General features: G+C 42.3%; 1 protein-coding gene across 6 annotated transcripts in view; it reads left to right on the plus strand.

Annotated features, from left to right (window-relative positions):
* CUNH10orf90 (chromosome unknown C10orf90 homolog) overlaps nucleotides 1–13,081 on the plus strand; it is a 265,804-nt gene that overhangs the window by 235,861 nt on the left and 16,862 nt on the right. For 4 of the 6 annotated variants that reach the window (XM_087185153.1, XM_087185160.1, XM_021253275.2 and 1 more), the window contains 3 exons: nucleotides 5–68; nucleotides 3,652–3,751; nucleotides 3,838–4,206. In XM_087185153.1, coding sequence (XP_087041279.1) covers nucleotides 5–68; nucleotides 3,652–3,751; nucleotides 3,838–3,876 — 203 coding nt within the window. In that variant the 3' untranslated portion in view covers nucleotides 3,877–4,206. Of the gene's footprint in view, nucleotides 1–4; nucleotides 69–3,651; nucleotides 3,752–3,837; nucleotides 4,207–13,081 lie in introns of those variants that run through there. The other 2 variants (XR_015440433.1, XM_087185154.1) reach the window with 1 other exon arrangement.

A 13,081-nucleotide genomic window follows, 5' to 3' on the forward strand; every position in this document is an offset into this window, starting at 1 on the left:
CCAGATAACTTGTTCAAACCCAAAGAAAGGTGTATTTCAGAGAAGGAGATGCACATGCGATCTAAAAGGTATTTGATTGTTGTGTGACATTGGAGGAAGTTGGGGAGGAGGGTTGAGATGGTATGGTGGATCCACCTGCTGACCAGTGGGGCTGCTGTTTCTAGGTCCATGTTTATGGTCTTGACCACACATCTGAAAAACTGGCTAAAATGAGTGCACTTTTCAAATTGTACCTCTGAATATTTGTGCTTCCCTTGGAAAGTCTTAGGAAAGTGGGCGGTCTTGGATTCTGGACTGACCCCGTAATTGGTCTTTGAGTAATCCCTAGACTCTGAGCTGGAACTCTTCTGCACATTTGCATCATCATTCTGGGCAGGAACTGTGTGTTGCTGCACCTCTGAAGGTAATTTTACAAAGAAAAGAGAAGCTATTTCTCCTGAGAGCCTTGACTGCAGCCCAAACTGGAAGCTGGTGGAGTGTGGGAGCCAGTGGGGCCTTAGAGGGGCCATAAGCTAGCTTTCCTGGCGCTCCATCTCTGACAGGCTTGGAGGCCCTGCTGCCGGAAAATTCTCCCTGTTCTGCTTGGGCAGTTGCTGTCCAAGACTCCCACTAATTCTCATCAACCTGGTCCATACAAAGACTGCCATTCTTCCCAAGACCTGGCCTCTTAACCAAAAAGCAAAAGCTTAGCAGTGTTGGCCACCTTCAAGCAAGTAAAATACCATTAGGTTATAATAAAGTATCTAGCACTGAGAGGAATTATAATAATTAAATCAGACTGATAGTGTGCTTAGAGGCTCCATTGAAATAGAAAGAATAATACTCTCTCCCCACTCGAGGCCCCAAATCTCTGCTTTTACCATGATTATGTTGTTTCCATAATTAGGTAATTTTGATCATCTACAGGGAGCCTCTTTGTAAGGAAGTGAAAAGTGAGGAGAAGGGAGACTTTCCCATTAAAGACCTGATTCATAGCATTCCAACTGTGGTTTCTAAAGGGCTGCTGGGTTTGAAGACTTGGGTCAGAAGTGCAAAGTTGTGTAGACCTCATGCCTAAAGCATTGTTTTTTTAATTTAGTGGGAAAAAGGTCATCTAAATCTTCCCCTCCCAGTCCCCAAAACAAAAACTGCCCTTATGGAGGCTTGCAAACCAAGCAATTAAAATAATAGAGCTCAGAGCAGCATTAGGAGACAGAGTGTTCCCTATTATTTTCATGAAGAGGAAACAGGCTCATAGAGGGCCAGTGATGCAGGTGATGCTGCGCTGGAGGCTTTGGCTTTGCCTGGCTGGCTGGCCTCTTCCGATGGCCCCAGCAGATGGATCCCACTGTTCTGTGGAATGTGCCCTGGCCGGGCTCTGACCCTGGCTCACCCATAGAATCAGCCTGGAGCTTTTCTTCTTTGCATCCTTTGTTTTGTTAAATTATATTTTCTTGAAAATTTTTATTAGTATGTGATTGTAAGACATAATGGTTACATTCATTGTGGAGAGTTGGTACATGTACGTATGGAAGACATCTTAATTATTTCTACTTTCCCTTCCCCTCTCCACTCCTCCTCCTCCCTCCATCTTTTGGTCCCTTTCATGTGCAAAAGATCTGTCTCCCGTTTTCCTATTGTCTGTCTGCTATTTTGCTCTTCATTTATACTTTGGGTTTCTCATATAAGAGAAACTATGTGATATATAAGTTTGTGTGTCTGACTTCTTTCACATTAATGCTATAGTCTCAAAGTACATCCATTTTCCTACAAATGACTCAAATTTATCCTTCTTCATTTTGTTAAATTATATTTTCATTTTTTAAAAAATGGAGGTAAAGCTAAAGTTCCTTTACAACCAACTATTCTGCTCACCCTTTCCACTCCCTTTCCCAGTCCCAGATCTATCTGCTATGATGCCTGGTTATATTTCTGTTTTACAATAGACTTCTATTTGTACATATACAAATATACAGTTACGTGACTGCTTTTTAATTGTAAGTGGTATCATATTGCAGATTATCTTTCTATACCTTGCTTTCTCTTTTTTGCTGTCTTTTCTTTTTTTATTGTCTGTTAGCTTTTCTTTCTGTGTCTGAAGGCACAGATTATTTTCCTAATCAGTTTTGACATCTTTAGAGTGATCCATTATATGAATGTACCATAATTGATTGGGGAATCTCTTTTATTTGTTTGTTTTCTTGTTTTTTGGGGGTTTTTTTGTACTGGGGATTGAACTCAGGACCTTGAGCTTGTGAGGCAGGTGCGGTGCCATTGAGCTAAATCCCCAGACTGGGGAATCTCTTTTAAGAAATGACTAAATTGGGAGTGACAGAGGTGGGACTGAGGAGTTCTTATTTGAAACTCCCCAGTTGATTCAGATGGCCAGTTTCAGGAAGAGAAGTTTGTGAATTTGAAGGACTTTCCACTGTGGAGCTTTGGGACACATTGGCTTTACTACTGATTCCATTACGGTCTTCTCTCCTGGCCCTTTCCAGAATCCTCCTGAATGCATCTATTCATGTATTCATTCAATCCATGTTGATGCTCACAGTATGCCAGATACTATCTAGCACAAGCATTTTCTGGACCTCATGAATTGACGCCGTATAGTTGGGTGACAGTGTGGCATAGTAAGTAAGAATCAAACAGATTGAGGTTCAAATGCCATCCCACCAGTAGTCAGCTGAGGGACTTTATTCTAATCTCTGATCTTGCTGAGACTTTATTTAACAGTGGAATGCTATGTGCCTCTTCCAACTATTGTGAGAATTAAATGAGTTAGTTCATGTCAAGATTGGCCTACTGTCTGATAACCGAGATGTTACCTGCTGATATTTTCACCATTATACCATGTACATATGATTTTAATGGTGGAACATCTTAAAACGATTTTGCCTGGCTTTCAAACATGAGAAAAAATGAAAAGAAGATGTTTTTAGCCGAGAGCCATGTGTATAGCAACACGAAGGCCCAAGCTGCAGGATCGCCTGCAGAAATCAGTGGATTCTAGCAGGAATACTGGCTGGCATCAGTACATAAACAGTCTCTGTTAGGAGAGAGGAAAGAAGTGTCCAGAAGAAGGGTCTCTTGGGCCCTGCTTATCAGTTGGAAGCTCCTAATTTTATGTCAGAACAAGGACATAATATTCATGCCTGGTGTGAATCTGGAAAGAGCTTAATTAGAAGTGCAGTAGGTTGAGAGGAAACACACACACGTTTCTGTGCCCTTTGTTCCAGCATTATAATTCCTGCTACTTCTTTTCTAAGTCCGCAAAAGACAAAAACTGTATGTCAAGATAAAAGAATTTGGTGGCAAGTTTATATTAAGGGTGGCAAAGCAGTTCAGATTCTCTCAGTTTACAAGTAAGGAATCATGACTGAGAAGAGAGGGACAAGAAAAACGACTTCTGAGTAAACACCTGTCCTCTCCAGTTTGCCTGTCGCACTGACACTGGAAGTACACGGACCTGGTGCTGTTTCCTGCCTGCCTTGAAGCTGTGTTCTGGGGACCTCAGGGAAGCCCTTTGTGTTAACATCTGATGATGTGGAGAGAGCCCACATGCAGTGCTCTTCCTCTGAAATGCGGGCTCCTGCTGACCCGATAGGCCGCGCTCCACCGCCTGCACATGCCGCCTGCCACCATTCAAAATGTTCTCTGCATCTGTTTCAGAATCTATAATAACTTGCCGGAAGTTAAAAAGCAAAAAGAAGAACAAAAGAAACGGGTGATTTTACAGAGTAACAGACTCCGTGCTGAAGTCTTCAAAAAGGTAATGGTTTCACTCCAGCAGGTGTGATGTGTGTGGCTCACAGATGTGAACGTGAATTTGACATCTTTGTTTCCCTGCTTCTCCAGCAATTACTGGACCAGCTTCTTCAAAGAAAGGCGGTCTGACCCCAGGCTGCCCTGCTGACCATTACCTAGACCTGGGAAGACTTCAAACACTGCATAAGCCGTTAAACATACCATTATCTTCATGACATGAACATACTTTTTTTTTTTCATAAAGGAGAACACTTCGTGAATGACTGACCCAAGCAAACAGAAAGAGTAATCCTCAAGGAAATAGGTCAATAATCTGGTGGAGAAATCAATTCCATGTAACCCACTAGACTTAGTCCTCTTCATTTTTTGACTTCTGAGTTTAACCCCTTGCTTCTGATGTTTCCTCCCTGCCATTACCACCCAAGCAGAAAATCCTAAATACATTCAAGTGTGCTTAGATCTCTGTGGAATATTTTTTGATCAAACTTCTGGGACCAAAACTCATCATTTTTTAAAACCAGTCCCAACATGTCGGTTCTGCAAACTCTATAATGTGGGTCATCAGATACTGTATTTTTAAATGTGCATCCTCTAATAGCAAGCAGGAGCTCACTTTGGGAATGAGCAGGTCTTATGCAGCAGACTGTGGAGCAAGCAGGCTATTTCTCTGTAGCCCAGAACAGTCAGAGTAGCCCTCAGCTGCCCCTCACACTCCCCATGCACACTACTCTATCTTCGCTGAGCCAAAGAGCCTCTATTTCAGTGGGACTTTTGAGGGCAGAATTAGCTGAATAAATGTGTAGGGGATGTCAGTGTTTTCTGCATCCCAACCCTTCTCCCAAAAGAAGCTGTGCTGTCAAAATGGCCTAATGGCTCCAACTCTGCTAATTGTTTTCCCAAATATTTACAGTATCCATTATTTATCAACATGAATCTGGGGAGTTGAGAACTGGTTTTTACAAGAAAAAATGGAAATAAATGCAATTATTCAAACACGTAATTGTCTGTGACATTCTAATCTGCGCGGAGCAGGGGCGATAGATAACACTCGATATGAAATGCCACATGGCCTGGGCATTACGTCCACCACCTCCACAGAGCCCTTCCTGGTGCTTCTGGATGCCCCAGTGGAGAATCTGCCTCCCAGGGAGCTTGTGCAAAAGAAGCAGAGATCTCAAAGACTACAAATCTCATTTGCTATAGCCCTAGGAATGAGACAAGTTTTGAGGATGCCGTAGATGTCCCGGTGATGCCTCTGTCTGTTTTCTGAAGTTGCTGTCTTCCTTCTCTCCCCCACCACTGCACACACTGTCCCCTCTGTCTGGACCTTCTGTCCTTCCCATGTCTGCTGGCAAACAAAGCCACTGCCTCTGTGTTCTCTCCTGACACACTGTGCCCTCTGCTCTGCCCTCCAGTAGAATGAGAAGCCTCACTTTCACGTCCCCATCGCCCTTCTGTTCATAAGAGGTGGAGTGACAATGCCACGCTGTGGCAACTTGGGAGCCCAGCTACCTGGGTTCAGATCCTGGCTGCTGTTGCTGGTCTGTGGTCCGAGGCATGGTTATCTGCCTGGCCCAGCCAGGAGGGAGAAACCACACAGCAATGAATGAGAAAATTTCATGCGTGCAAATATTAACCATACAGAGGATAGATACAGCAAGGGAGTCAGGGAGAAGTAAAAATGGCTCTAAAGGAGACAGATAGGAACTGCAGATATAAGGAGCAGTAGTACCCCTAGGAAGAGGGTCCCCTGAAATCCTGGCTGAGAGGGGATGGTTGTAGCCCCACAGATGGCAGAGAACTTTCTGTTCTGCCATGCTGATGGAACTTGTTGAAAATACACCCTCTGGAACTTGCCAGAAACCTGGCTCTGGGATGCAGAGAGAGCTGTCTCCTGAGGCCCTGTGCTTCAGTACCAGTTCAGGAAGGCCATGAAGCCCATGCACTCCAGAGGCCTGGCTCTGGAGCCTGCTGAGCAAACACAGGTTCTAGGAAGGGACACCTTTTTTCCTCCTGCAACATCTCTCTGGTGGCCCCTATGGGCAAAGTTTTGCCAGAAGGCAAAAGGAGACCACTCAAAGGGCCTGGATCCATTTTCACAGAGCAGCCAAAAAGGGTGGACTTGGAAGTAAAAGAAAGAGTACAGTCAAAGATTGACACAGTAAGTCATTTACTTTTACCTCAGTTTCCTCAGCTGCTAGGTGGTGACAAATGTAGTGCCTCCTTCAAGAAGTTGCTATGGAAACAGTAAGTCAGTGTAAATGAAGAATATGGAAAAATACCTGGCCCAAAAAACCTGAGCACTGTGTTTTCCACCCTAAACAGAGGTGAGAGGAAGAAGTGCATAGGGACTGTGTGTTGCTTGTTCCCTGAACCCCTTAGCTTGGCAGTGAGATGATCCAAAAGGCCACTGAATCACGGGCACTGCTGCAGCTGAAGTCATTCATACATGCAAGATGCTTCACAAACTTATTTTGTCCTCGCTCATGCTGCTCTGACCCATAGGGACCATTTCTGCAGAATGACAAGCTCACCTAAAGGCCACTTCTGGAATTTTTGGAATCATTAGGCTTCTCCCAAGATGATATACTGAATATCTATTTACATTCTAAGTGCCTTCTAAAATAAATACCTTAAATCAAATATATGATATATGAGGGAAATCTTTCTTAGATAAAGGTCTTGAGACTTTTTTTTCTTGCTTTTCTTCAATATCTTTGGAGAGTTTACTAATCATTTAAATTTAGGGTGCTAACACTTCTAGACTGTTCTACCTTTCAAAAAATGGATTTATGTCAGCTAACATTTTAAAAAGAAAATGCCTGGGTGGAACCAACTTTTCAAAAAATATCCTTGAAGAACTTGCCCTCATTATAAACCAGTAGTCAAGTCCTAAAATCTAAAGAATAAAAGTCAATCTGAGATTAAATGCACTCATTAATAATATTTCTGAGGACAGTTCTTAACCAACATGCCTGAGGTGGAGAATGGACAGCCAGCTCAGGACAAGGCTGGAAAATAAAGTCTGATTTTCTGTTGAACCAATTTTTCTTTCCTATTGTTGCTGAAATCATTTTGAATGCAGAAAAATGCAATTTAGATATCTAGCATCTCTTCTCTGTTGTAATAAAGTTGTAATAGAAATATAATAATATAAAAATGTTATAATAAATATGGCAGTAAAAGCCTGATGAATCAAACAGTCATCCCTTATATTTCTCTCAGGAATTGGCCACCATTTCCTATATTTTTAAAAATTAAAATCAGACTTTAGGAAAAACTAAAAATTCTAAGTGGAATTCACCATTGGAACTTTAGTAAGCAAGCTCCATTCTGGAATTTATCTCTTTACATCTGTGTGTTCTGGTTCTGGCCCAGAAAGAGTTTTGAATGATTCCTCAGGTAGCAGGGGTTAGACTTGTAGCTGAGGTTCATGAGTCAGGATCAAACAACATCTGCAATGACTGGAGACGCATTACCAGGTGGTAACAGCACCAGGCTGTGTCACGGTGGTCTCCATGACTTCATGTCGAAGGAGAAATTTCTATTTTGGTTACTTGTCCTTGCTGCCAGCTGGTGATGGAATAATGGAAAAACAATGGCCTTGGTTTTTCTGCCAGTGTCTATTGCCAACCCAACTTCCTGGAAGTTGTGTGCTCCCTGGGTGAGTCAGCAAATGCTTGCTCAGATGGAACAAGGCTTTTTGAAAGAACTATTTGTAAAACAGCCAATCATGGGATAGTGGTTGAAAATTCTATGTCTCACAGAGTTCTCTCATTTCAACACTTACTGGTAAAAAACAAAACAAAAATGCAGGCAGTTGAGCTGTCTCTGAATTCATCAAGTGACCAGTAGTCTGATATGAGTGGCATTTGATGCAGGCTGACAAGAGAAGGGGCAAGAGGGGCAGGATGTGGCTGCTCAGTGACAGTGACGGTAATCTAACTGTTGGTACTTGAGAGTTCTGGGTTAAGGAAACAAGAGCGTGATAGAAAAATGATCTGCTGTGGGTTTGTGTGAGTTTGCATGTTCATTAAAAACAAAGGAAATGATCTGTTAAACGATTAAAATGAGCCCATCAGCAGATGGTTCCACATGATAGGGTTCATGGAATTGGTACTCTCATCAGTACTTCATAATTGACCATGAATGCCTAGCTCTGTATAAACCTTTTAGAATTGTCTATCATTGGCTGATGCTCCGGGGAATGAATTGCTCTAAAAGTCCCTCCACCCCTCTGTCTGTCCCACACTGTGAGGGCATTTCCCAATTCAGACAGGAGAGCAGGTTGTTCAAAAGCTGCTTGAGATTCCATCAGAACTACTTTTTCTCCAAACCTGTGCTGCTTTTCTGGGAGTGCAGGCTCCTTCACTCAGGCAGATGTTGTAGCCACATGGAACGGGGAAGCAACAGCTTTGGCAAGTCTCCCCAAGAGCCAGGCTTTTTTTTTTTTTCAAGTCATGTCTGATGCCTCAGGCACAGATCTGATGCTGAGAGCCCAGGAGACCTTCCGAGGTAGTTGTCTGGGGTGCGCTTAGGGGACAGAAGGGTGGTGGTGAAATCCTTCCATTCTTTTCCTTGCTTCTCTAAGAATGTTCAAGTACACATTCTAGATGCTGTCTGACTTGCCAGGCTGCTGCAGGAAAGGTGACTCCAGGCAGTGGTCCTTCTCTCGGATCTTAGCACATCAGGAACTAGGAGTGGGAAGAAGAGCCTTTCCTTGACTTGAGCATCATAAAACAATGCTGCATTATTCTTATCGAAGCTTAAAAGGGAAGAGAAAGACCCAGGATCTTAAATGACAACACAGAGTAAAACATGAGTTTCTTTCAATCATTTATTAAATAGCACCAAGAGTGAATGACATAGAAAAAGGTGTCCTTTTGGTGACTTTCAGAGCACTCTTTCTCTGTTTCAACATCTTTACTTTCTGGGCCTGCATAAAGTGGTGTAGCAGCTGTGATTGACATCAGGGAAAAGATATTACAGCTGGCTCCGTGTTAACTCCATACGACAGCGAATATCCTGTCATCAAAGCCAAACGTGCTGCCTGATATACCTGCCCAGTGATGTAAGTAAGGGGGAAATCACAAATCTTTTTAATGCTGCCAATTTATAAATGCACATTTTAATAAATGCGCACTTTGGTATTATGTCCATGTGCTTCCCTCTTGACTATTATTACACTGACACCAAAGGAATTAATAATGACAGCCACTTAATAGGTCCATATGGCCAAGTATGTGCTGACCATTAAAAGCTGCTGTGTGCACATACAAAGTTTGTGTTTTGTTCCGGTGAGTTAGGCCAGATTTGATTGTTATGTGTCAACATAATTATAATACCAGGTCTTGCTCTCTTAGCAGAAATTTTTGTTGAAGCAAAATGATGAAATCACTCAGAAGTGTTTCTTTCTTTCTTCCTTCCTTCCTTCCTTCCTTTCTTTCTTTTTCTCTTTCTTTTCTTCCTTCCTTCCTTCCTTCCTTTTCTTCTTGTGGTAGCCTGTGACATTTCATTTACAAGACTGAGCCTGGCACTTTATAATGGATAATTATTTTTCATAGATTAAACTGGAGTGTGTGGATGTTGCTATTTCTAAGATTCATTGATTTAGATGGATGAGTACGTTTTTTGTTAAAGTATTTGTTTCAGATTTGGGTGTTTCAACTCTAATTCTCAATTAGCACAATTGAGCAAGATTCTGCCTCCTCCTGCTGGCTGCTACACAATTAAGTGGCTTCCGACTGGTGGGTGGTGAGGCACCCCTAAGGAAGTAGAGAGTTTGAACAGAAGACTGCCTGACCCAGGGTGCATTCCAAGAGTTTTTAACAATAACAGAAAAATTTTAGAGAAGTATTAACCATGTGCCTGGGATTTACTTGTTTCTTGTTTGGTCACAGCACCGTCAACACATGCAGATAACTTGTAGCCACTTCATGTCCCACTCCTGATTTATCCATTTTGGAGGCTTCTACACTGCCACTAACTGGGGAGACAGTGAGTTAGAATCTTGTCTGTTGAGAATCAAACTGTCCTCTGTCCATGACAAGTGTGACAGCCTTCCAAGGCTTATACTAGGTCTTTCAAATCCTGCCTTCACTTTTTCCTTCTCAAGATGGTACCCACCTCTAGCACAGGGTGGCTTTCCTGGGGAAAGATGCATAGGGGAGAGCTTCAGGTCTGTCTCCTTGGTCCTCAGATAGTAATTGACCGGCTATGGACTGACTGAGTGGTAGTATTCACACACTGAAGCCCCAGTACCCAGTGTGGCTGTATTTGGAGATGGTCCTTCAAGGAAGTAATTAAGTTTAAATGAAGTCATAAGAGTGAGGCTTTGACTGACTAGCATTAGCATCCTTATAAAAAGAGACACCAAAGAGGTCACTCTCTGAGAGTGCACGGACAGGCCACATGAGACCGCAGAGAGATGACAGAAGCCTGCAAACCAAAAGAAGAGACCCCCCAAATGAAACCTACCTTGTGGGCACCTTGATCTTGGCACCTTATGGGAAATACATTGTGTGGTTTATGTTGCCCAGCCTGGGCTGACAACGGCAAGACCCTTGCTGTCCACAGAAGTTACAGTGTTCCTTGCCCATTCTCTGGCATCTACTACCCAAATCTACACCCGGTAAACTCCCAGGCCTGAGGCCATTGGTGGTTCTTGTTGATTGTGTTCTACCTTTGCATTTGCAAAGACTGCTTATCTCACCTAGACCAAAACACCTCAGGGTTGTCACGGTGTCATGCTTCTTTCCAGAAACTGGTGCTCACGGGCTTCAGAACGTTCCTTTCACTTTGATGACATCAGCCATGAGGGCTTAGTTTTCCTGTTATACTGCCAGCTGTGTGTTACAGTTCTTTTATGTCTCATTCCACCTGAAAGAGACAGCATTTCTCGGGTTCTCTCCCCAAAGTCAAAGGCAGTAGGACAGACAGATGCTTCTCTAATTCCAAACAGAAATTGCTGTTTGAATCATTATTCTAAGAGGTGAGAAAGACCTTATATGTACATGTAAGTAAGTGCCATTCATAAGCCTCAGGGCAATTCTTCGGATAGACTTTTCAGTATTGTCTATGTGCAGGGCTGTGAATAACATGCTCACAGAGTGAAGAAGGGAAGAGATACTATCAGCAACAACCAAGTCCAGAAAGAAGAAACAAACTCCTGAGTCTCAAACTGTCAAAGTTGCATCAAGGAAGGAACTTTTAAGAAGAAAAGGTTTTATCAAATATAGGTCACAAGTGCATTGTGATACAAAAATTCAAAGTTCATGACTTTCTTCTATAGAATACATGCATATCCCTAAAATATATTATTAATAACCTGTAACTTCATCTAAAATGCATTATTGACAACATAATCTGTACAATATACCCACTGGTTTTCTCCAGACACTTTATTTAGAATCTCGAGCTTCCTTTTTCTTGATACAGGTGAAAAAAGACTTCCACAAATGCTGATTTATAATGATCAAGAAAGTTAATGCAGTCATGGAGTCAACCCAGAATCAATAATTCTGTCCAAAAAGCAAGACTTTAAACCAAAGATTGTTTCTTAAAGTTGAGAAAGCATAGGGGCACTGTACTTTGCATGTGTTTTTAGGAATGTACTTTTTTGGGGTTTTATTTTGTTTGTAGGTACTTTTTAAAATGGGTTCTTAAGTCCAGGCACCACAATGAGTGGGGCCCACCACAAATGATGTTCTTTTTGTCTCTACTGTACATACTGAAAGTCACAATAAAAAGATGTGCAGTGGCGATTCATTATTGCGAGCTGTACATACAACTTTCACTTTAAAGCTAGGCTCTGGCTTTGCTCTTTGCAGACACGCCTGAATTATCAGCTGTGGGAATTTTAGAAGTTGTCATCCTTGGAAGGTACACACCATAGTTCAAACCTCAAAAGAAGAGGAAGGAAGATATTTTCAGTCTTCACTTGGCCCTATCCTGGAATTCCTGGGCTCTGGAAAAACTCATCCCCAAACAGCTGGAAGATACCATCCTAGCGGGAGCAGCTCCCACATGGAGTTTGAATTAATTAGCCAGATCCTCCAAGAGGCTCTAGAGTACCATTTGGGATGTTGCTCCTTGAATTCTCATTTGCAGCCTTGCAAATACTTTTCAAAAGTCATTAGACCTTAAAGAGTTTTCATTACCTTGCGTTCAAGTCAATAGCAAACATTTCGTGATTGTTTACTTGGTACACTGTGCTAGGTACATGCCTAAAGACATTCAAGAGGGGATGCAGTGCAAAAAATTAAAGTGAAGAGCATATATAAGGTGCTATGTTCAATCCCCAGCACTGCCAAAGAAATCAATGGCCTAGAAGAAAATACATTGATAAATAATTTATAAGCATATGGCAGGTAAAACCATTCTAATGAAAGTAATGAAAGAACCATTTCTACAAATGTTGAGCTATAGAAGAAATAATAAGAAAGGAAGGAAAGAATGAACAAGTGAGTGAACTTATATTTAATTATATAGAAGTCAAAAATGAGAAACTGCTTGCTATGTCTGAGTGCATCCCCACAAAAATTCTTTGGTTGAAGTTTTCCTAGCCCAAGTCATAGTACTAAGGATTTAAGAAGCAATTAAATCATGAGGCAGAGCTTTCTCATGAGTGGGATTGGTGAGCTCATGGAAGCGGCTGTAGGAAGCTGTTCATCTCTTTTATTGTGTGAGGACACAGCACAGCATTCCTCCTATGAATTGGAGAGCAGCCCTCACCAGACACCAAATCTGCTGATTGCTTAATCTGGGACTTTCAGCCTCCAGGACTGTTGTGGTTGAGATGTAAAATGTCTCCCAAAAGTCTCATGTTTGGAGGTGGTCAGAATAGGTGGTTCACTGGGGGCATGACTTAGAAAAGTATATTCTTATTCCCAGCGTCTCCCTTCTCTCTGCTTCCTGACTGCCATGAGATAAACAGTTTTCCTCTGCCATGGCCTTCTACCATGCCATTTCTGCCTTGGAGCCAGCTGACAATGGCCTGAATCCAGAAACCAAAATAAACCTCTTCTTTTTTAAGTTTGGGTGTTGAGTATTTTGTCCCAGCAAGGGAAAAGTGACTAATAGAGAAAATTGGTACCAAAGGGCCTCAGTTACTTTCTCATCACTGAGACACAACACCTTAGTTACTTTCTCATCAAAATTGCCAGTTACAGCCCTTATGGCCTCTCTCGTGGGGTAGCTCTACTTGCTACTTGCAGCTTTCTTCAGCAGACATTGCATGTCCCTGGCATCTTCAATATTATGGGGTCTTCATTGTATTTTTGGCTTCACTCACAGCTTCAGATACTGCTCTCTCAGAGGCATGATGCCTGGCCTC

Source organism: Heterocephalus glaber, unplaced genomic scaffold (genome assembly GCF_053883595.1).
Source record: "Heterocephalus glaber isolate CG9 unplaced genomic scaffold, H.glaber_assembly_v1.0 deba00001497, whole genome shotgun sequence".
NCBI classification, from domain to species: domain Eukaryota; kingdom Metazoa; phylum Chordata; class Mammalia; order Rodentia; family Bathyergidae; genus Heterocephalus; species Heterocephalus glaber.